This window comes from Electrona antarctica (assembly GCF_951216825.1).
Source record: "Electrona antarctica genome assembly, chromosome: 5".
Lineage (NCBI taxonomy): Eukaryota > Metazoa > Chordata > Actinopteri > Myctophiformes > Myctophidae > Electrona > Electrona antarctica.
In genome coordinates, this window is record NC_136810.1 from 23,844,725 (window position 1) to 23,868,600 (window position 23,876).

A 23,876-nucleotide genomic window follows, 5' to 3' on the forward strand; every position below is an offset into this window, starting at 1 on the left:
TGTGTTCAGCTTCTGCACGGCATAATCTGTTGTTCTGTTCGTGTTAATTTGAGGTACTTTTACTTTACTTGGTTATTTAAAATTGTTATACTTTAGAGTTAGGGTTATAGGCACTTTCTGTGACTAATGGGAACTTTTTGTTGAGCCCCCAAAATTGACACTGAGAGCGGCCGCCTTGGTATCGAAGTGTAGCCGACTAGCCGTGATTGTTGTGAAAGGTTCTTGGTTCAATCCCTGCCCGGCTCCTCCTGGCTTGTGGAGATGTCAGTTAGACACAATGCCCTCTAACGTCTCCTAATGAGCAGGGTGGTGCCTAACCCTAACCCCTAACGTCTCCTAAAAATGAGCAGGCTCCCAATAAATGCAAGGCTTTATCGGGAGCCTTGCATGATTTGGACTCCTGATAAAGTGAGTGGTGTTTTAGTCTGGACAGGAGTTACTAGTACATATGCACATATGCATCCTGGGCACTTCAGGAGAGACTACCCAAATAAAATATTTGCTCCAGTATTTTTTTTTTGATGTGACCACGTATTATCTCTGATTCTGATTCCCTGTTGAGCACCGACAAGCCCTTCTGTACCTGCAACTGGATGAAGTGTGCTTGACTTCTTTGTATGCTTCGTAGAATGTATGCATGTTTGTGGCCTGTACAATACATGTGTGTCACATGCATCATGCACTGTGACAGAAATAGCGGGTTTAGAGTTTGCTGCTGATGGAGAGTTTTGTATCACTGCTGTAAACCCCCTTTAGAGACAGTCTTACATTTGTTGTCCTCAAATTGCCTACCAAACCCCCCCCCCCCCCCCCCCCCAGCCCCTTCGCCTCCTCCCAACATGCTGGGCCCTTTTAGATGAAATGTGTTATTGGAAAATGTGCGCTGTCATATTTCTAATAGGAAACATTATGCAAATGCAATGAGCAATTGTAATTGTACAGATTGTGTTGTAACCTTCTGCCCCTTCTGTGTATGGAAAGTACCTGTATTGTCGAGAATATATGACGACTCTGATTATAAGACGACCCCCATTTTTCAAGACTAATTTGTGGAAAAATAACATTGAATATCAAATAGTCTACTCTCCGATTATAATACGACCCTGTTTTTTAGGATATTTCCATTGAAAAAAAACAGTCTTATATTCAGGCCAATAGGGTAAGTGCTTTGATTGATTGATTTAATACCCTTATTAGTCAGAAATGTAAACAGCACGTGGTACAGTCAGACAACATACCAAGGGGTCCCCGGCTAAAACACTTTTGGTCATTTTTTCGTCTACTCAGGCTCATGTGAAGTGAACACCCCAGACAGTTTTGAAGTTGCTTGATTCAGTATTTAGATATTTGATATTAATTTTAGCTGCCCCGTCCTCTCCCTATACAAATCCATTGTAACTTCAAACTACATTTTTTACCATGATAAATTTGTTGAAAACACCCCAAAAAAATTCTGGTGACTCATATTGTCCTTCTAATATGTGAGGGGGCCGTGTTTCTTCATTTACAGTTTTCATTTATTTTTAATAATTGTTTTGGAAAAGAACCGCCTATCGGTCACCAGAAAAAGGGACAGGTATTTTCGATGAATCTATCATGGTTAAAATGGATTTTGAAGTTACAATGGGTTTGTATAGGAAGGGGGGGGAGCAGCTAAAATTAATATCAAATATCTAAATACTGAATCAAGCAACTTAAAAACTGTCTGGGGTGTTCACTTCACATGCGCCTGAGTAGACGATAAAATAACCAAAAGTTTTTTTGAAAGTGAAATATCCCTTTAAACTACAGTAGTACTGTACTGTAGTTCATGTAGCATCACAATCATTTCAACCACTAACCATATTTTATACATTTCCTATTCAAAAATCGCAGATGTATAAGCTCATAACGCGTCACATGTGTGCCATGCTATGAGCTTGTAGATTTAGGAAAAATCATGAAAATGTGTGCATTATTATAATTTATTTTAAGCGAATATTTTTAACTCAACTCCTTGCTTCTGAAGGTCCCTGAAACAAAACATGGTCAAATAGGGGTCCGAGGTCAAATACATATCAATTTGGGGGGTCCTTGACATGAAATAGTTGGAGTTACTACTGTATTGTACTGTATATTATATATAGGACATTATGTGATTAGTGGATCTCATGCATGGACTCTTTATGTTCCTGAGCAAAGACTTTACTTTGCACAATGTAGTCATAGAGGAGCTGTCAGAACTGCGTGGGCGGGTGGTGTTATTTTGCTTCAGCATTGCAGCACACACCAGAGACCAACAACAAGTTCCCATTAGTCACATAAAGTGCCTATAATCACACGCTGATATCGGTTTCCATTCACTGTTGCCTCTGGGAAATAATTACCAGGCAGTTGCACACCTAATGAAGAGGAAAAAATTCAGATCCCCTGTTGTTGTGTCAGCAGAGAGGTTCAATTTTCCCACACAATCCCCCTCCGTTCCTTCTCAGAGCTGGAGACGTGATGCTCTGTAAGCACAGATAGACATGGATGTGTGTGAGAAAAGGGTTGTAGTGTTCCCGGGTATATCTGGGCTCTCAAGTCATAGCGTGTTGTACAGTATGCCTGCCAAAAATACTAAATCTAGTCTTTGGTGCAGTCAAACTTCTAGTAACCTAAATCTGCAATGTAATGAACTTGTAACTAAAGCTGCCAAATAATTGTGGTATAGTAAAAAGTACAATATTGTCCTAATAATAATAATAATAATAATAATAATAATAATAATAATAATAATCCTGATAATGTAGATTATTTCCGTTTTGCAATCATTTATACCCACTACATTGTAGTGGGTATAAATGATTGCAAAACGGAAATAATCCAGTAAACCTCAAAATACTTACTTTTAGGCTACTTGAGTAAATATGTGCTTTCCACCACTGGGTGCAGTTGCTCTTATAACATGTGGTCTGTCAGAATGCAGGCAGGGGGCATTCAGTTGCTCTTATAACATGTGGTCTGTCAGAATGCAGGCAGGGGGCATTCAGTTGAGAGAAGAGTTGTATGTCTGCATTAAAAAGTTTCAGACCGGAGTTGAAGCGGACGGGCGGCTGTGGCTCAGGAGGTAGAGCAGGTCGTCCAATGATCCCTGGGTCGGCGGTTCGAATCCCGGCTCCTCCTGTTTACATGTCGAAGTGTCCTTGGGCAAGACACTGAACCCTACATTGCCTCCAATGAGTCGGTCGGTGTGAGCTCGCCACCATTGGTGTGAGAATGTGGGAAGTGAGGACGCTGGCGTCGACTGTTCGCCGCTTCACCTCCCAATGTATGAATGAATGAACCATTGTAGTGCTTTGAGCACTTGGAAAAGCTCTATAAAAATGCAATTCATTAGATAATTCAACATTCACTCTTTATCCTTAAGAAATCACACCTGTGATCTCTGGAGCCACCTGGGAACGGAGATGATCCAGTAAATCTCACACTTCATGTGAGCAGCCTGTGACGTCACTCATCATGATGACTCCAAATTTAGACAGACAGACCCTGTTATAGTCCATCACCACAATAACACCAACAAAATCGTTTGGGTATAATTATTCACCAGTAAGACGCCCTAAAGGGCGAGGTCACGTGCATGCATCCGCCTGGGTGATGGCAGACTGCTGGGCGAGCGTGGCGCTTTGGCATGGGGGGTCAGATCAACATATGGAATTCCGTACTGGCCATATATGGAGCGTGTCTTGAGTGTACACTAGGGTTTGATGAGGTCAGATCAACATAAGGAATGCCAGAATAGGTCAGCTCCATATATGGAGATCTAAGGGTGGCAGCGGCAGCAGTGTCTTGAGTGTACAGGGTTTGATGAGGGCCCAGGTAGGGCCAGGCTTTAAGTTCCGGGCCTGTTGAGAACTCTAGTTTTTTCCGGCTGCACTAATAACTTTGGGGCAGGCCCGTCTAGAGTTTGAATGGACAGGTATCAGTCAAAAGGGAGACATCGAATAGGAAGGACGGCGTGACTGTGACACACGGAAATGTAGGTAGTAAATGCGACCTATGGTCGCAATTAATGGAATTAACCTAATTTCTGGAAGAACAGCAACACACTTATGATATTGTAGTCGACTATTAGACTATTATTATTTTGTAAACTAGACAATGTTTTGGACACATTATAGACATCCTTCCCCCGAAATATCTGTTTTGTTTACAGCTATCAATAGACCATTCTGATCTTGGTATATTGATGGCTATACTCCTGCAGAGTCCTGCTGCAAGGTTTGAGGTCAGATGTAGAGTTGCTGGCCGGCTCCATATATGCAGATCTAGGTGATGATCCAGTCTTCTTCATGTATGGATATCCAGGGTTTGATGAGGTCAGTGTCGTGATCTTCATATATGGAGACGACCATATTTGGAGCGTGTCATGAGGCGTGACGGACTGACGGCCATATATGGTGGCGTGACGGACGGACTGACTGACGGACTGACTGACAGGTTTTGCAAGTTTTCATAGAAATCTGTGACCTACTGTAGCATATAATTAATCAAAAATCACACCTGTGTGAAGTGAGGGGCACTCTTATCATCATACATCATCATGAATCATCTCATACTGGCCAATCAGAATGCCTGTTGCCTGTGATTGGTTAGCTGATTTGCTCGTTTACATACGTATGATGTAAATGTTCCCTTCAATGTCAATGGCGTTTAATGTTTTGATGTTCATATTTATCGGACATGATTTGACCTAATTTCTCCGTTCATTGTCAATGGCAAATCTTGAGACGTGTGGGGACAAAAGCTGTTTATTAGGATGGGCTAGCGCCCCTCAAAAATAAATAAATAATAATATACAGTATATATCGTCTGTCCGGTGGAAACCTCATATGTCTGAAACTGTTACTTTTCAGGATTCAAATTCAAAGGCATCAAAAGTAGAAGATCATATGTAGTCATATGCATATGATGTCTCTCAATCAGATATGCTACTTTGGATGCTTTTGTGTGACTCTGTTAAGTAGTATGATCAAGTAGGACATTAATTAATTTACAACAAAACACCAATATGGAGATAAGAGGTTTCTGCCCGACAACAACGGCAGTGTGAGCAAAGAGCAACGCAGCTATAACTGTACAGAGAATACACACAGAAGCAGACTTACTACTTAAAATAAAGATCTGTTCTCCTATAGCACACGGTCAATTTAAATCTTTGATTTGATATTTGATGTTTCCGTTTTGTTTTATCATTGATGTGAATATTGATATTGAAATGAAATTGTACTGTGACATATCTCCACGACACTGCAGATGAGGGTAGCCTCAATGTCTTTCGAGAATAAATAAAGGTTTGAATGAATGATTACAGTACTGGACTGCTTGTCCTGAGTGGGACCTACGACCGACATGATCCTCGTTATAATCTTCATATAGCTAACAGCACTGTTGTGTAATTTTGGATCAATCAGCAATCGATGAGGCAAATAGGAGTCGAGGCAATATTGTAGGTGGTGATGGTTATTAGAAGCAGGGACGTAGCTGACCTGGTTGCCCTACTCGGATAATTTTGCGCTGCCCCCCCTTCCCCCTCCCGACGAGAGCGCTGCGTTTTGTCATGCAGATTGACTACTTTCGCCGTTTGCGAGGACGCATACACGGGTGCTCGTTATTACGCGACGGAGCCGGAGAAAATTATTATGAGGGTCGGCCTTGGCACTGTTTGGCACACTTTGTTGCCCCCCCCCCCCCCCCCCCCCTCGGCGTGTTGCCATACTCGCAGTGCGTATTGCGCGTATACGTAGTGACCGCACTGGGTATGGGTAAGTACAATAACACTCAATCAGGGCCGGTCCTGAGCAATCTGGCGCCCTAAGCAGGATTTTTTTTTAGCTCTGTCCCAAAAATTGAGGAGACACTGTGGAGGCACTGGGGGGACAGTGGGGACACTGTGGAGGCACTGGGGGTCCATTGGGGAGGCACTGGGGAGGCTCTGTGGAGGCACTGGGGGGACACTGGCACTGGGGAGACACTGGGGAGGTACTGGGGAGGCCCTGGGCAGACATTGGGGAGGTACTGGGGAGGCACTGGGGGGGACACTGGGGAGGCACTATAGGGAGGCCCTGGGCAGACATTGGGGAGGTACTGGGGAGGCACTGGGCAGACAGAGTTGGGACAGAGTAATTTTTTTTTTTTAAAACATGTTTTTTTTTTGTTTTTTGCGCCCCCCTCCATGGCGCCCGAAGCCGCTGCTTCGTCGGCCTGTAGGAAGAACGGGGCCTGGGGTGGTACGATAGTTCTGCCCAGAGCACAGGGCAGTATATATACTGTGGCTCCTTCAAGGACAATTGAACCATAACAAGATAGATCTGTACCAAACCCACATCTATTAGGTATTTAGTGGTGACATCTACGCTCTTACAAGCTGTCAAATATCATAATGTATTATATTTATTGATGGTAAAATATAAAGGTTAGATATCATATAAGCAACCGTATCATTTCTTCCTCAGCACAAAGCTACTGTCTCCTCTCTAGAATACGAGGACGATATAATATGACTTAACAGCCTTGTTGTTGTGCAGTGCATAGTAAATGGCAGGGGATAAGGTGGCTGTGTATGTTCTGGAAGACATGTATGTTCTGGGGGGGGGGGGGGGGGGGGGGGTCATTAGGAGCAGGTGGCCAGTGACAGAATGTGTCTGCCAATGGATAATAATGGTCCCATGGCTCCCTCAGCAAGGCCCTCATTGATTTGGCCATGCTGGCCTCTCTCATCACAACACTGACTCATCCACTGCTCTCATGTGTGTGTGTGTGTGTGTTTTAGAGGAGGTTGCAGGAGAATATTATTGGTGCAATTGTTGTGTTGATGCTTTGCCTTGAAGTGTCCTAGCGGGCGTCCCCCCCCCCCCTCCGCTCAGGGTACTATGTGTCTTGCTGTGGGGTGGGAAGCCTTGTATGTCCAAAACCTTTCCTGTTTTATTATCATTTTAAAACATTTAAAAATTGTGAAAAGTAATATACAAGGTTTCAGCAGATCTACATGCTCACAACGCGTCGCAGCGTCAGCGTGACATGTTGTGAGCTTGTAGATCGGCTATTTTCAGCAAGTGTAAAATCAGTCATTACGACGGCATCAAGGCCCGCCAAAATACATTTTAGTCAACTAAATCAACTGTAGATTTAGTCGACTAAAACTAGACTAACACTAAAACATTCCAGGTGAATAAAATGTTACTAAGACTAAATGAAAACTATTCAAAAGACTGTCTAAAACTAAAATAAATTTTTTCTGCCAAAAACAACACCGTTTCTGAACAAAATGTTGGGACGTGAGAGTTTATGCCCTACACCAGTATCGGAGAAGCTGCCTAAAATGCTGGCATCAGTCATGCCATTCCGATACCATTATCATTTATCACATGATGATGTCATTTATAGTCATCGATTATTTTGAATGCCTAAGTTGATGTTGCACTACTGTTTTATACTGTACTATTTACAGTACATTATTATTTTACCAATCTGGGAACAGATAACAGGATTTTGGCCCGCCCTTATAAGGCCTCCTCTTCCGGTGGAGCACTTATGTATTCATAATTCCACTAATCCCCAATGTATACAAATTCTGAATGCCCATGCTGACAGATCCAGTAGCACAGCTCGAAATCTGTTGTTGAGAGAGATTCTTATAACAGTTGCACCTTTTATGATTAATAACAATTATTAATGGAATTTGTATTCCCGAGATCAGCGGTTCTCAAACCTTTTAATTTAACCCATTTTAGCTATTGAAAAATAGCAGATCTACAAGCTCATAGCGCGGCACCGAGTGCCACGCTACGAGCTTGTAGATCTGATATTTTTGAAAAATCATGAACATGTGCCTCACATCGTTGAATATATATTCTTTCAGAGTGAACGTTTCTAACTCAAATATTTGCTTCTGGAACTACATATTTTCAGATGGGGGTCGGCGGCCAATTACATATAATTCTAGGGGTTCTTGACATGAAAATGTTTGAGAACTACCGACATAGAAACATGGGTTTTTCAGAAAACTGTCAGGATTTAGACGGCTATTTGTAGAATCGTCCTCAGGTCTAAATGGGTTAAGGGCCCCATAGCCTCGGAAACCCAGACGTTTTTTATTTCCAGGGATAAAAAAAAAAGTCTGGGGCCGAGTCCACTTCAATTCGGCATAGAGTAGCGCAAACGTTGATCACTCTCTGCTGATTTATGATCGTCTGCACCTTTGTTAAATTGACGCACACACACACACACACTCACGTACACACACACACTCCTCTCTCTCTCTGTCGCTCTAATTAATTAGTCTCATGTCACGCAGCTGCGTCTAGATTCTCCCGGCGGATCCTGCCGGGAGCTGCCTATGCCATAGAAAGCATAGGTGGACCCCAGGCTAAGCCCCATAACTCAACTGAGTGTTGTAAAGGCCCATTTGGACCCCCTCAAGGGGAGGGCTGCACCCCACTTTGAGAGCCACTGCCCTAGATTATTTTTAAATTACACACTGGTATCGGATCGGTACGTTCGTTATACTTATGGGAATTTATATAAATTGTATCAGTACATCTCTATGCTTCAGCTGCTCTCTCCTCCTGTTGTGTCCATGGTTGAGATGTCAGCATGGTCCGTTCCCTAGGACAGGGGTTCTCAACGTTTTTGGCTGGCTGGGGACCCCCGGAAATGCTTTGGCCATGTCTCGTGACCCCGGCCCCGCCCCCCTCCCCACCATCCAATTACAAACTGACTGCAAAAATAACCTTAATAATATAGAGAAAATATATCGTAAATGAATACTGAAACCAGCTATAATCATTAAAGGAAAGTATATGCATGCACCACATACTATGTAAACTCTTAATTTCCATTTTCTAGCCATTCAGTTGCAAAAAATAATTGGCGACCCCCTGAGGGGTCGCGACCCACGGGTTGAGAACCCCTGCCCTAGGACAGCCCTAGTTATACCTCAGCGCCAGGGTCAGGCCTGTAGTGACATCTGCACAGGACCTGGTTTGGTTCGTCTTGAAAAGAACGCAGAATGAATCCTTGTAGCTCTGTCTTACAGCTTGTCTGCAATGATCAGAAACGACACGAAAAACCCCACCACAGGTGTAATTATTACAATGTGACACGCACCCAAACACACCTAGGCATAAATAATTTCTAGCAATGCCCTACATTATTATGAAAAATGGTCAGAGTGAATTATTCACCGGATTTTTCTGTCGGTGGCAGCAGATTATCGCTGGTCAGAGTATAGTCATGTCATGTTGCTGTCACTGGACCTTCTGTTCCACCTATAAGCCATGTCCATGCTATCCTGTCACTGGAAAATACATGTCATTGTCATATTGTACTTGTCTTGTAACAATTATTACATAATTGCCCATTTCGCAATTATTTGAGATCATATTGCATAATTGTCATAATCATTTCCATGTTGCAAAATGTTAAATACTATTTTCAAACATTTCCAAAAATAGTGGAAATAGCACATATCTTTAATGGTGTAAGTTATTTGTCATATCTGCCCTGTGCACCTTTTGTTTACTAAGCCTAAAAGCCCAACAGAAAAATATGTTTTATTTTATTCCAATGTTCAACGACAGATACACAATAAAATTCTTAATTGCAATTATTTGACCGTCAATTAGACCCTGGCACAAAAGCTTTTTCAGATGGGGTTCCTTGGCCAAATACACATCAATTTGGAGGCCTCGGCATGGCAAAGTTTGAGGACCCCTGCCATAATGCACTCCCCCCGTGTCCCTGTGTGTTCGTCATGGCCACGCCAGTGCTTCCAGTCTAGATGGCAGTGTGTTCATTGGTTAACAGTTTGACTGTGGGATTAATTAATCGTGATCCCCATCTGACTGCCTAGTTGTTCACTAACCTTTGAAGAACCACCCGGCTGCCATCATCGTTTTGTTTCATGAAAATCTGCCTATCCGTCACCTATCCAACTCTGTCCGATGGAAACCCTGTAAGTTTTAAAATGTATTAAAACGGCGAATTAAACAATGAAAACATAACTTGAGGTACTTGTAAATGGGAGGGAAGCTGTTCTTCATCAATTAACTCGTGAATGGGAGGGAATGTGTTAATTCCACCAGCTGGAAGTAATGCTAGCTTCCTGGAGTGCTCCAGTGCGTGCTATATTGTGTTGCCAGGTCTACTTATTATAAGCAACAACTTGTTTCTAAAGACAAGTGTAGTTGCTTATTTTGGGTTTGCTTGCTAATGTTGGTTCGGCGGTGGCTCAGGGGTAGAGTGGCTGGATGGTAACCACAAGGTTGTCAGTTCGAACCCGGGCTCCCCTAGAGTTGGTGTCGAAGTGTCCTTGAGCAAGACACTGAACCCCTAATTGCTCCTGATGTGCTGGTTGGTGCCTTGCATGGTTTCCGCCGTCATCGGTGTATGAGGTGCTATATAAATGCACCATTTATTCGCAAACATTTTCATGTCATGGACCCCCACATTATGTATTTATACAACACATGTTTTGTTAAAATGTTTCAAAATTCACTTTCAAGATTTGTTTGTGAAAATAGCAGATCTACAAGCTCACATGTTGTATCGTGACACAATGTGAGCTTGTAGATCTTCTATTTTCAAAATATCTGATTTTTATAGGTTAAAAGTGGTAAGACTGATTTTGATGCTATACTTAGTGTGTGTGTGTGTGTGTGTGTGTGTGTGTGTGTGTGTGTGTGTGTGTGTGTGTGTGTGTGTGTGTGTGTGTGTGTGTGTGTGTGTGTGTGTGTGTGTGTGTGTGTGTGTGTGTGTGTGCGCGCGCGCGCGCGTGCGTGCGTGCGCGCGCGCGTGCGTGCGTGCGTGCGCGCGCGCGTGCGCGCGCGTGCGTGCTAAAGAAGTGACTAATAGTTCTGCAGCAGAACTATTAGTCACTTCTTCAGGAGCTTGTCTTCATTGTCCGTATGGCCGCTTGTTTCATCTCTCCAAATGTGGCAACACTGGCCATGGCGTCATCTAGCTGGGAAGTGAGCTCTTTGATGTAATCGCTTGTGAGAAACGTCATCATTTATTGATGCTTCCATTAAAGAAGCATGGACGTCTGTGCAGGCTCAGGGAGGAGAAAGGGGAGAAACATGCTGGCAGAGCGGGAAGCCAGTGACACAGAAAATGCCCGCCCCGCCATGCCAACTCCCTCTCTCTCATAATAACACTCTCTAGAACAGTGGTTGCCAAAGTGGGGTACGGGGAACCCCTAGGGGTCAGCTAAATGGACCCGTATGGGTCTGTAACTCAGAGAGTGTGCAAATGGAACCAAATGGTACATTTGGTTCCATTTGTACAATATACATTGTACAAATATTTTATTTTACAATATACATTGGGGTCCCAGAGATAGAAATGCCATTAAATGGGGGACCATAACCTAATTCAGGTCAAATCTGGGGGTCCTTGAAATTAAACTGTTTGAAAATCACTGCTAGAGCCGTAAAAATCTTCTCTTGGTTTTTTAATGGCGGCCCGCAGCTAGGCTAATGAGTCTCAATTTGGGGGTCCTTGACATGAAAAAGTTTGAGAACCACTGCTTCTAGATCAAGCTCCCAGTGTAAATATTTGGCGAAACTGAGAAAACAGAGCCAACCCAACACACCATGAATGTCCTTCACATATAGTTTTATTTACCTCTCCACGGACAGAGCAACGGACATGTTTCAACCTAAGGCCTGACTCACACCTTCACAACAGATTGATGTATAGCTGATGCATGAGACTTGTTTACTGATGCAAGCTCGCAATTCATTTCCAATGGGAGTCACATGGTTTGACACAACATTTTTGTTGTATGAGGGGGAGGGGGGCAGTCGAAACACAGCCGAAAGCCGTACAACAAAAATGTTGTGTCAAACCATGTGACTTCCATTGGAAATGCATTGGGGCAAGACGTAAACAAACCATTTGTTTACACCTAGCATCCAACAATGTTGTATGCTAGATCGAAAGGTGTGAGTGAGGCCTAACAAGTCTTCCTCAGAGTTGTGCTGGCTGTTTTCTCAGCATCATTATATTGTTGAGCCGTGCACCTTGAGACTTTTGTTATTTTTCTGTGTTGCGAGCATTCTGCTTTGCAGTATACTTCCACTATGTTTCATACAGTATTTGGTATAACAACAAGCTGTGATCTGATGGTGTCTATAAGATGATCTCAAACGGTGTTGGAGGAGGCATAGCCTTATTATATTAAAAAATCACACCCGTGTGAAGTAAGTGGTGCAACTCCACGTGGGCGTCCCCGGAACTTCCAGACCCACAGGAACGCGCTGTGTGTGTGTGTGTGTGTGTGTGTGTGTGTGTGTGTGTGTGTGTGTGTGTGTGTGTGTGTGTGTGTGTGTGTGTGTGTGTGTGTGTGTGTGTGTGTGTGTGTGTGTGTGTGTGTGTGTGTGTGTGTGTGTGTGTGTGTGTGTGTGTGTGTGGGGGGGGCTGCACAACAGTGACACTGTGAAAACCAACCAAACGCTATTTTCGTGCTCAGACCCAGGCAGTCAGCCAGCCACACACAAAGCTCCTTAATGAAGTGGTTGCACCACTTCAAAATGTTTAGAATGTTACTGGCCTGTTTGGTCGCTTGCTTAGTCTCTTAAAAGGTAAACAATGGAACTCTTGGCCACTACTGGGTAAATCCTATCCACACGAGCATGGCGGATGACAGAAATGAACAGCTTTGATGTAAGATGTAATCTGGATTCTTTGAGTCCTTTGAGTGTGTTTGATTGGTTGATAAACAGTTTTCAAACAGTACACTACAGAAGTACATTTAAGGCAAGCAATGCTAAAAGGATACAGGGCCCTTAGGTTTCTGTTGTGAATTGCGGACTCGTGCTGAAGATAGGGAGTCACACCATTTCATTTCTGGTGGTATGGCAGAATTGTAGAATGCATGCGGGAAACCAAATGATCTAACACACAACCAAAGGGAAATCACCCTCAGCCAAGAGGTAGATATAATGTGTTGGAATGACTCCCAGTCTCAACAGTTGGAAAAATATGATAAAATAAATATCAATGCCATTCATAACATCTTAATGTATGTCATATTCCCAAACCATTGGTGTGGTTTGGGCCGATGAATTGAACCAGTTGAATCACTTGGGTCGACATGCAACAGGACATATCACACCGCTGGGACGAACGCTAAAACAGTCTCGTCCCGTCTCAACCCTTAGGTGTTGTTTGGGCTTACGGCAACAACAAAAAAAAGCACCTTTATTTCATGTTGCAATCCATTTTCGAAGCTCCGATGACACTGCAAATGTTTTTATTTTATAACATGCAGCAGCCACGTGAAATAAAGCTTTTTGAACATTGTCTACAGAGAATATTCCAAAGAGAACCTCTGTCTGGTGGTTAACAATTCGTCAGCCCACTAAATATTGAAGACAGTCATAGACAAGTCAATGTTTTAACCACTTGAGCCCCAATCTGAGAACCCATCGTCAAACAATAAAGGAAAAACAGCGCCCTCTTTTCCTTTGAATTTGACAGAGTCAGCAGTCTGTCTTGAGAGACTATACTTGAACCCTAACGTCCCTTTTCTGGGCATGTTATGAACAGGTGAACATTTAGCAAAATAGCAGGTCTTTAAATTCACAACTCGTCTTGGAGGGGAAAAAAGCAGGGGACCAACTTAACAAGTATACCCCGGGGACACACCGTTCAACATGTGTATAGGGTTTAAGTATAGGGTAAACCATCTAAACCAGCCTCAATCGACCAGTCGATCGGCCTGTCTTTTAACGCTGAAACTCTCATGGTCAGTCTCTCTCCATTCCCTCTGGCCATTCCCACAGTCCATTCTACTCTACTCACTAGTTCAGTTGCCTTGTGGTTAGTGTCAGCCCTGAGACTGGGGGCGGCTGGAGTTCAATCACTGGCCAAGTTGTACCAAAGACGTTGGGAGAAAGCAAGAGTCGCAAACTTCGATTGATTTCCTCACTGTTATATCTGTGTGGGTAGGAGACCAGAAAGCAGGAAGTGACTCTCTTTAATTACAATGGAGAAGTGACCACAAGGACTGAGTATTTTGCCCCATAGTCACTGAAATAAATATCGGGACCATTCTTCACAAGCCACATACAGTACAGTATGTTGTGAACATTCTGACATTAAAATTGTCTTTTTCAGAGAAACAAAGTAATACCTTCCGTTTGACAGCTGCATACAACGTTCACAAGATCTGCCGTTCACGTGGAGTGACTACACAAGCTATCTTGTCAATGTATCAAGGATCTTTGGTAATACCACAGACTATAAGAACATGGGCCCTCATTTATCAAAATTCTAGCGTGGGTGTTACCGTTCACGTCGGCACTCGGCATGGCATTTATGAAGTGAACAGCTGATCTTTGCTTAATTTACTGCAATACGACCAAACAGTGTATGGAAACCATAGTTACATGATGGAAAGCCAATAAAGAAAGTTTCCCCTGCTCGTCTCGCTGCCCAGCCTCACCCCCCCCCCCCCCTCTCACACACACACACGCACGCACGCACGCGCGCGCGCGCGCGCGCGCGCACATAACTTGCAAGCAACTGTCACTGTGTGTTGTTAGTTCTATATTACATTTTTTAAGTCTTTATTAATTTAATATATAACAAGATAATATTAGTGAACGAAAACCTGAACCTGTGAACCATGAATTAATTAACGAATAACTCTCATGTCATTGGAATGAGTTTGGACGCACACAGCCCGTGACAACCGCACACACACGCTGCTGTTTTGCAAATAGCTGCATCTCCTGTCCTGTCTGTCTCTGTCACTGTGGTCCGGGACCGTGACACCGTGAACATGCACGTTTATGACGTGGGAACGCATCTCTGATGCGGTTCCCACTTGCACTGGCTCGGCACATTTGGCATTCGAGCGACGCGTCGGGTTTATCCTTAAACGAGGACGAGACGAGGAGATTGCACATACCGAAAGACATGGGCCTGCTGTAGATTACAGTACCCGTTGGGAGACTTGACTCTCCAGCTGCAGCTAGTAGTCTCCATCCAATGCCTCTCCATATCATGAAACTATTCCAGCACAGGCAGCGCAAATCCTCACATGTAGGCCTATGCGCTCATGCAAAACACTGTTTAATTGGCTTAAGCATCTAACTTGCAACATTGTTTTTAATTGTGCGATTTTAATTGCTTGTACACTTGGAAATATCCTACCAATTTCATATGACATGCCTTTACAATTTTTCACATGTATAATATTTATTAGTTTTATATACATTTTGGGAGTGAATACATATGTTTATATGCCTGTGACAGCCTGTCAGCTGCTCCGCTTTTCTACGACAGAAAAACAGGTGAGGACAAAGCCTATGACAGCTCCCGACATGACATGATATTTTGCCAGGCGCACGCCAAAGTTAACGCTGGAATGATATATGCCGAAAATTGTGGTGATTCCGGCGTACGCCCATATTTGGGCGTATGCCGCGTTGATAAATGAGGGCCATGGTACCCAATGAATATACCATATATCACACGGCGGCATTCTTGCCATTAAGTTCATGGAAATGCCACACCTCGTTGCCACCATGCTTTTTCAATGCAAAATGCCAACATGGCCGCCGTGTGCATATAGACTGGTCTATGACTCCCTACTTGGCACTCATCCCACCTGGACCAATTTGTCTGTTTCTTCATCAACTGTGCGTCCCTGCATGGAGATAATCGTGCAAACCGATCAGCACCAACCTTGTAATGCACACTGCTGGTACACCAAAGAGTTTCTTTTTAATAAAGTGTTACTCTTGGTATATTCAAGTCACGGATGCCTGCATCCACAATAGCTTATGTCATTCATTGACAGACAGCAGGAAACAGATATTGTACTTGAAGTGATTGGTAAATGTTTACACATCACTGTGTACACGCAGCTGGCATTTATCATGGTTGAGTGGCGTCAAAATCACTTTATTTTGATAGGAGTTTTTGTCAAATCTTCATATGTATTCAAAATGCATACTCTTGCAGAAACTGACTTCAAAGATGACCTGTTCGGAAATGCTTGTGTCAACCGCAGTAGCTGAGCTTTATTTATATATGTGAAATACGCCTTTCACTTTAGAGTTTCAAAAATCACACCTGTGTGAAGTGAGGGGCGCTCTAATCAATTATACCAACCTTGAAACATACCTTAGTTAAGAATAAAGTAGCCTTGCCGAGCCATGAGGCCCATAGGGCAGGAGCCTATCTCCTGTTTCTGTAGCGTGAGGCAGCTTGATGTACAAGTACACCCCCTGGACATGACGCTAGTATGTCGCAGGGACTTACCCCCAATCCAACCCTTGATGCTGAGTGCCAAGCAGGGAGGCACTGGGTCCTATTTTTTAGAGTCTTTGGTATGACCCGACTGGGGATTGAACCCCAGCCTCCCAGTCCCAGGGCAGACACTCAACCACAAGGCCACTGATCTGGTGGTCCCTTATTGGCCAAGGGTTTCCACCGACATACCGACAGCCGTTTTGCTCAGACACATATGAAACTAGAAAAAGTGCCCTTCTGGGCACAGGTCTCCACCAGGAGGATAGGAGTGTGTGTGTGATGTTTGGCAAAATGTTTAGGAGCAATATAAATGTGTGTGTGTGTGTGTGTGTGTGTGTGTGTGTGTGTGTGTGTGTGTGTGTGTCGCGGCTTGGCCTGTTGTAGCGCCACCATGAGGCTGATTTGAAAACGGTCAAGTGGCATTTCTTCCAAAGCCTAGTGGGAATATGCATGCACAGTTTCACCACAATCGGACGCCTCGTTGAGTAGTTGTGGCGATTTGTACAAAACGGGTACAAAGCGGGCTACTCCTGAAAAGTTTAGAAGCCAATCGTAGCCAATGAGGGTGGATTATGAGAAATCAAACAAACCCGTCTTGATCACATGACTATGGAGAGCATGTGTACCGATTTGCGTGAAATTTGGATAAAATCTGAAGGAGTAATATTAGAAATTGTGTTTTACATATGTCGGCCTCCTGGTGGCGCTATAAAGAGCAGATGTGAAAAATTCCAGGCAAGGGTTTTTCCTTGGCTTCTAGGGAGTTGGCATACAAAGTTATTCACAGATCCGTGCAGTTAGAGGTAAAAACACTTTTCGGCCAGTTATAGCGCCACCATGAGGCTGAGTTGAAAATGTTCATGTGGCATTTCTTCCTCTGCCTATTGGGAATGTGCGTGCACAATTTCACGGAAATCACACGATGTGTTCATGATTTGCATCATTTTGTTTGAAACTGAGCACTCCTGCAAACTTTGGAAGCCAATCTTAGCCAATCAGGATGGAGTCTGAGAAATCTGAAAGACCCGTTTCGTTGAATGGCTCTAGAGAGACTGTGTACCAATTTGCGTGATGTTTGGACAAAATATGTAGGTGTACTGTCCAAAAACTTGTTTTGCACAAAGCGGCCTCCTGGTGGCGCTATAACAGGCCGTTCTGGAAATGTTGGGGCAGAGGTTCATCATTGGCATCCAGGGAGTGTGTGTGCAAAATTTGGCATCGACCGGGTTAACGGTGCCGGAGATTAGCTGTTCACAGACGGACGGACACACGGACACACGGACAGACGGACACACGAACACACGGACGGACGGACGGAGTGCAAAACATACTCTCTCCCCATGCCTTCGGCCTGGTGGAGACAATAAAATGGGCATTGGTGGCCATTGGTGGTTAGAGGGGCTCGCTTGTTGCCAAAAGTTTCCAGGGTCGGTCGATTGGCTACTTTAAAATAGGTGTGTGTGTGTGTGTGTGTGTGTGTGCGTGCGTGCGTGCGCGTGCATGCGTGCGTGCGTGTGCATGCGTGCGCATGTGGACTAGTCGCTTCTTTTGGGCTTTTTTTTTTGTAGACCTGATCGCTTGTTTCTCTCGCCGAATCTGTCAACACTAGATTGTATGGTTTAAGTAGCTGTGCTTCCCAGTGTTGTTTTCGTCGACTAAGACGAAAAATGTTCGTCGACTACCTTTTTTTCAATTTTGACAATTTCGTCAACAAATAAAAACTAGACTAAAATGTTAGGGAGGGACTAGTGGACAAGAGATCCAGTTTTATGCTAGGTTGCATGCTGAAAATAGCAGATCTACAAGCTCACAACTTGTTGCAGCGTGACGTGTTGTGCGCTTGTAGATCTGCTATTTTCAGCATGCAAACAAAGTGTAAAATCTGCCATTAGAACGACATCAAGGCCTGTCAAAACACATTTTTGTCGACTAAAATCGTATGACATTTAGTCGACTAAAACTGGACTAACTAACACTAAAACATTCCAGGTGATTAAAATGTGACTTCAAAAGACAGATATGACTAAAACTAAAATCAAAATGTACTGACAAAAACAACACTCCTGTCCTCTAGGTTCGTCCAGGGAGGTGAAGGCCTCAGCACGGGCGTCAGAGCGCATGGTCCACAAACTGAGAGGAAAGAGTGAATTCACCGTGCTGGTGACCCTCAAGCAGGAGCACCTCAACTCGGGGGTCATCCTCTCCATCCACCACGCTGAACACAGGTAGGAATGAACACAACTCGGGGGTCATCCTCTCCATCCACCATGCTGAACACAGGTAGGGAATGAACACAACTAGGGGGTCATCCTCTCCATCCACCATGCTGAACACAGGTAGGGAATGAACACAACTAGGGGGTCATCCTCTCCATCCACCATGCTGAACACAGGTAGGAATGAACACAACTCGGGGGTCATCCTCTCCATCCACCACGCTGAACACAGGTAGGAATGAACACAACTCGGGGGTCATCCTCTCCATCCACCACACTGAACACAGGTAGGAATGAACACAACGCGGGGGTCATCCTCTCCATCCACCACGCTGAACACAGGTAGTGAATGAACACAACTCGGGGGTCATCCTCTCCATCCACCACGCTGAACAAAGGTAGGAATGAACACAACTCGGGCGTCATCCTCTCCATCCACCACGCTGAACAAAGGTAGGAATGAACACAACTCGGGGGTCATCCTCTCCATCCACCATGCTGAACACAGGTAGGAATGAACACAACTCGGGGGTCATCCTCTCCATCCACCACGCTGAACACAGGTAGGAATGAACACAACTCGGGGGTCATCCTATCCATCCACCATGCTGAACACAGGTAGGAATGAACACAACGCGGGGTCATCCTCTCCATCCACCACGCTGAACACAGGTAGGAATGGACACAGACCATTTACAATGGATCCATTTAGCACATGCTCTTCATTATCAGGAGTAATAGTGCAGAGAGAATCGTGTAGTTGTAGTATAGGGCCCGAACGAGACTATAGGATACCAGGTAAACAAAGAAACTATCATCTCTTTCACCTCTACTTTACTTTTAACTCAAATCTTTGCTTCTGGGGAGTTCCTGGAACAACATATTTTCAGATGGGGGTCGGTGGCCAATTACATATAATTTTTGGTGTCCTTGACATTAAATATTGAGCACCACTGATACAGAAACATAGGTATTTCAGAAAACTGTCAGGATTTAGAAGATATTTTTTTATTTCGACGTCAGGTCTAAATGGGTTAACAGTTTATTGAAACATAATGAGATGAATGTGGAATGGAGTGAGGAACCCAAGGCAGGGCGAGACTCAGGGTGGGGGCGTAGTCTCTGGAGCTGACAGCCATCTTTGCTCTACTCGGGATGAGCGGTTGGTCGTCGTCTGCTCCGTCACTGCCCCCCCCTGGATTCCTAGAGAATCGAGGCGGAGGAGGATTAATGGAAAAATTGGAAGAATAGCGAAAATAGCCGATCTACAACTTGGTTGAGAGATCGCAGGTGTATTTATGCTGTGGTGAAAGGAGGCAGGTGTAGTGGATACGGGTGATTGTGAATGGGGAGTGGCCGTTGAGTGGAGGCGGGAGGTGATTGAGAACAGAGTGGCAGTGATAAGCAGAGGGTGGTCTCTACTCCTGAAACTACGTTGTAGAAATACAATTACCCTTAGACAACATGCTATATGTACATTGAAAATATGAATTAAATACAAATTTTGTGAATTATTGTTTTTATTTACCTCCTCTGTAAGCTGACATTATCCATAATACTTTCATTTTTGTTGGGAAAGGTACTTTTCCCCTAAACAAACGTTCTGAGGCAGCATGTTATGATACCACAATGAACACAGGGAAGCACCTTCCTTAAAACATCTCTACACATCCTCTACACTCTACACATCCCAGACTCTTCTCCCTTCTGGCTCCCAAACTGTTGAATGAACTCCTCATTGCACTTAGAACTGCAGAATCACTCAATCTTCCACTGTAATCTGAAGACTTCAGATTTAGCCTGTGTAGCACTTACCATTGCACTTGACCTAGCCTTGACGACCTTGCCGGTTTATGCAAAGCTTTTAAGTGTAGTTCAGATAACATGTTATTTAGACAGAACTGGCATCCTATTGTGTATATATATAGCTTCAATGTAGAGATTTTCTTTCTTTGTTTACTATACTGTTTAGATTTTAGACTGATGCTAGGTTCTCGGTTTACCTTGTATTTGATGCATTGCCTTGTGTTGTTCTTGCTTACTGTAAATCGCTCTGGATTAAGAGCGTCTGCTAAATGCCTAAATTGTAATACAAACTGCTTCTGCTGCATTACTTGAAAAATAAGGAACCTTATGCAACAGGTGTTCAGAGTGAGACATAGTGAAGGAACCTTATGCAACAGGTGTTCAGAGTGAGACATAGTGAAGGAACCTTATGCAACAGGTGTTCAGAGTGAGACATAGTGGCTGAATTTTGCCTGTTGCACCTTTAACACTGAGGATTTTACTAGACTCAACTAGAGCATTCCAACTTCCTGTGGGCATGATTAAAAAAAGACAGCATTTTGCGAGATTAATTTTTTTTTGCCCATTAGTGTTATTTAGGCCAGGGAAAAAAAAGAAAGTTATATGTTTTTCCGTGGGTGGCGGGGGGTGGGGTGCACATTGAGGTTGGGATGGTGCTTAGGCTTGTTTGATAAACATCTAAACGTATTCATTCGCCATCAGTCAGTGACCGAGTAAACCAGCAAATCACCCTGTTCGTCAACGTATTATTAACACTCCGTCACCGTTCCAAACACTGGGCCCGTAATCGTGGAGGGAGAAGTAATGAGACACAGCACTGACTGCCATGGTTAGCATGCTAATGCTCTCCATTACCCTGGCTCAGGCGGTGGGGAGAAGATCAGACCAGGCCATGTTTATGACACACACGCCCATTGAAGTACTGTATGTCTACATTAAAGTCAGCGCTGAGAAGAGACTTCACAGCTGCGTTAATGACTTTCACCCCCAAATATACTGGCTTTTCCAGTCGTTCGTAGGCTAGAAAGTGGTGCTGCACTGTTTCATTTGGAAATTAGGCTGGGATTTGTTTAATGCCAGTGTTAGCTACTGTAGTGGATTTGTGCAGCTAGAATGAATGTGTGTACTGTCTGTAGCCTAATAGCATACTATGCATGGCTGCATGGGGGAGAGTAACTCTATTAGATTGGGGTTAGCTGGGGGTAGATTAATCAATTCATTAATTCATTCATTACAGTTATGTGTCGGACTGTCTGTGTCTTTTTTTCCTTTTATTTCCCCCCCCCCTTTGAATAATGTTTCAAGCAAATGTGTCACTGTCTGTTTTTTTTTCTTCTCCTTTCGAATAATGTTTCAAGCAAATGGCTGAAGTAAGTCTTCTTTAAATGCAGCGCTGGTGACTGTATTGGCAGCTCTTTCCATTAGCGTCGCTCCTTGAGCTGAATCTCAATGGTGTGGAGAGACAAGGATTCTCTTAAGCCTGATTTATGCTTCTTCGAAGTATAATTCTGGCTTCACACAATACAAATGCTTTAATGCAGTGGTTCTCTCAACGTTTTGAAGTCAAGGACCCCCACATTGATGTTGAATGTGTGCCAGGGACCCACAGAAGAGAAGATTTATGTAAAAAAAATCAAATGGTTTCAAACCTAGCAGATGTAAAAGCTTGCAGCTGTGAGCTTGTAGACACACCCTTTGTTGCACGTTCCTCAACACAGAATGGCGTACGTTAAACTGAAAAAGTGATTTAGCATACAACAGTGGTCTTCAATATTTTAAATGCCAAGGACCCCTTAGCTGAAAGAGATAGCTTAATAGATGTGTTGGGCAGCACTATCATCTGTTGTGAAAAAAAAAAAACGTATTTTTTTGTTTAGTATCTTTTCTATTAATATGTCGGATTGATGTTGATGTGTATTTCTTCCATACAGTTAACCATTAAACACTTAATATTTAGTAAACTTGAATGCTGGCTCTGTATTTGGTCTGCTCTTTTTTTCCATTCTGCATCAAACCTTTTTGTCGATAATAGCCGATTTTACAAGGCCGGCTAATGTCCCACTCTCAGAATAGGGATGCTAGGGTTTAAGTTAGCCTATAGGGGTCCCGGCAGACCCCCCTGTCAGAAGACCCCTTCTGTACGATATATTGCGTATGTACTGTATGGCGTTCGGTGGTACAGTATCAATGCATGTCTGTCCCCTCCTGCAGGTTCCTGGAGCTGGAGAGCAGCGGGCAGCGCAGTGAGGTGCGTCTGCACTACCGCACCAAGGGCCAGCAGGCCCACACCGAGGTGTTCCCGTACAGCCTGGCCGACGGACAGTGGCACAAGGTGTCCGTGGCGGTCAGCGCCTCCCACGTCATACTGCACGTGGACTGCAACAGGTACTGCGTTTTACGCCACTGGCTCCCAAACACTCAGGTCGGGAGTCTCTGGGTCGCGGGCACATTTTTATGGGAGCTTCCTACATTTTGTTTTTAATTTCAAAACATAAAAAAAAGAACATTCCCAAAAAAAAAGAAAAAAAAGAAAAGAATTAAACTGTGTACATTTCTTTGAGTGAATAGTGGGTGTGGGTGTTTTCATTACATGTGTGGGAATCTAAATAACTGGACATTATGGAGCAGTTCTGTGTAGACTTGCCAAAAATTGCTAAATAAACAGCTTATATTTTAGGGGAAATCAGCTTGGTCTGTCTCTTTCTATGCCAATGCTCAATGCCCATGTGTAATGTGCATAGAATGATTGGCCAAGCCATTACGGGGAAAACTTAATTAATTCAGACAGACATATTTCTCAATTATATAGTAGGATGATAACCACTTTGGTTTATTTTAAGCAGAAGTCAACAAAACAGAAATGCATCAATCTTGGGCCTACCCAAAAATATCACTTACAGCACTTACAGTTGGGTTCCCAACTTCTAAGGCTGTGACCCCCCCAAATAATAATTAGAAAATAGCCAAACTAGTTTGTAGATCGGCTATTTTCACAACGTTTGCCTCTGTTTCTTTTTTATGGTATTGAAAAGGTCTTAAAGGTCATTAAATTATAACTTAGAAAAATGTGCGGATACCCTGTATACAATACTGGACGTTGATTTGTTTACCGTTGAGTGAGAAAACAATGTTGCAAAATTAAGCTAATGATCTGGGAACCCCCTCAAATAATTTGACGACCCCCCCCAGTTTGTGAAACACTGTCTTACAGCACTTTCTGTAACTGGTATGTATTTATTCTAAAGGATCTACGAGAGGGTGGTGGAAATGCCGTTCATGGACATACCTGAGGATGCTTCTTTCTGGGTCGGACAGAGGAACGGTCCTCATGGCCTCTTCAAGGTTGGCATCGCTTTAAAAACAACTTTCTATACAGCAGATTAACAAGTGATATTACTTGCTCTGTAAGAGCAAGTAATGCCTGATTTATAATTGTGTGCAGGTAAAGTATACCAACAATAGCCAATCTACAAAGTTTTAGTCAAGTTTATATTTGTTGACAAAATTATTTTTCGTCCTACTTTTAGTCGACAAAATGAACACTGTTGTACATGTGGATACCTGTAGA

At 43.6% G+C, this 23,876-nt stretch overlaps 1 protein-coding gene across 1 annotated transcript in view; it reads left to right on the forward strand.

Annotated features, from left to right (window-relative positions):
- nell2a (neural EGFL like 2a) overlaps window positions 1-23,876 on the forward strand; it is a 202,852-nt gene that overhangs the window by 25,771 nt on the left and 153,205 nt on the right. The window contains exons 2-4 of the mRNA XM_079500915.1: window positions 18,362-18,512; window positions 22,520-22,693; window positions 23,554-23,650. Of these exons, the coding sequence (XP_079357041.1) occupies window positions 18,406-18,512; window positions 22,520-22,693; window positions 23,554-23,650 (378 nt within the window). The 5' untranslated portion in view covers window positions 18,362-18,405. The remainder of the gene's footprint in view (window positions 1-18,361; window positions 18,513-22,519; window positions 22,694-23,553; window positions 23,651-23,876) is intronic.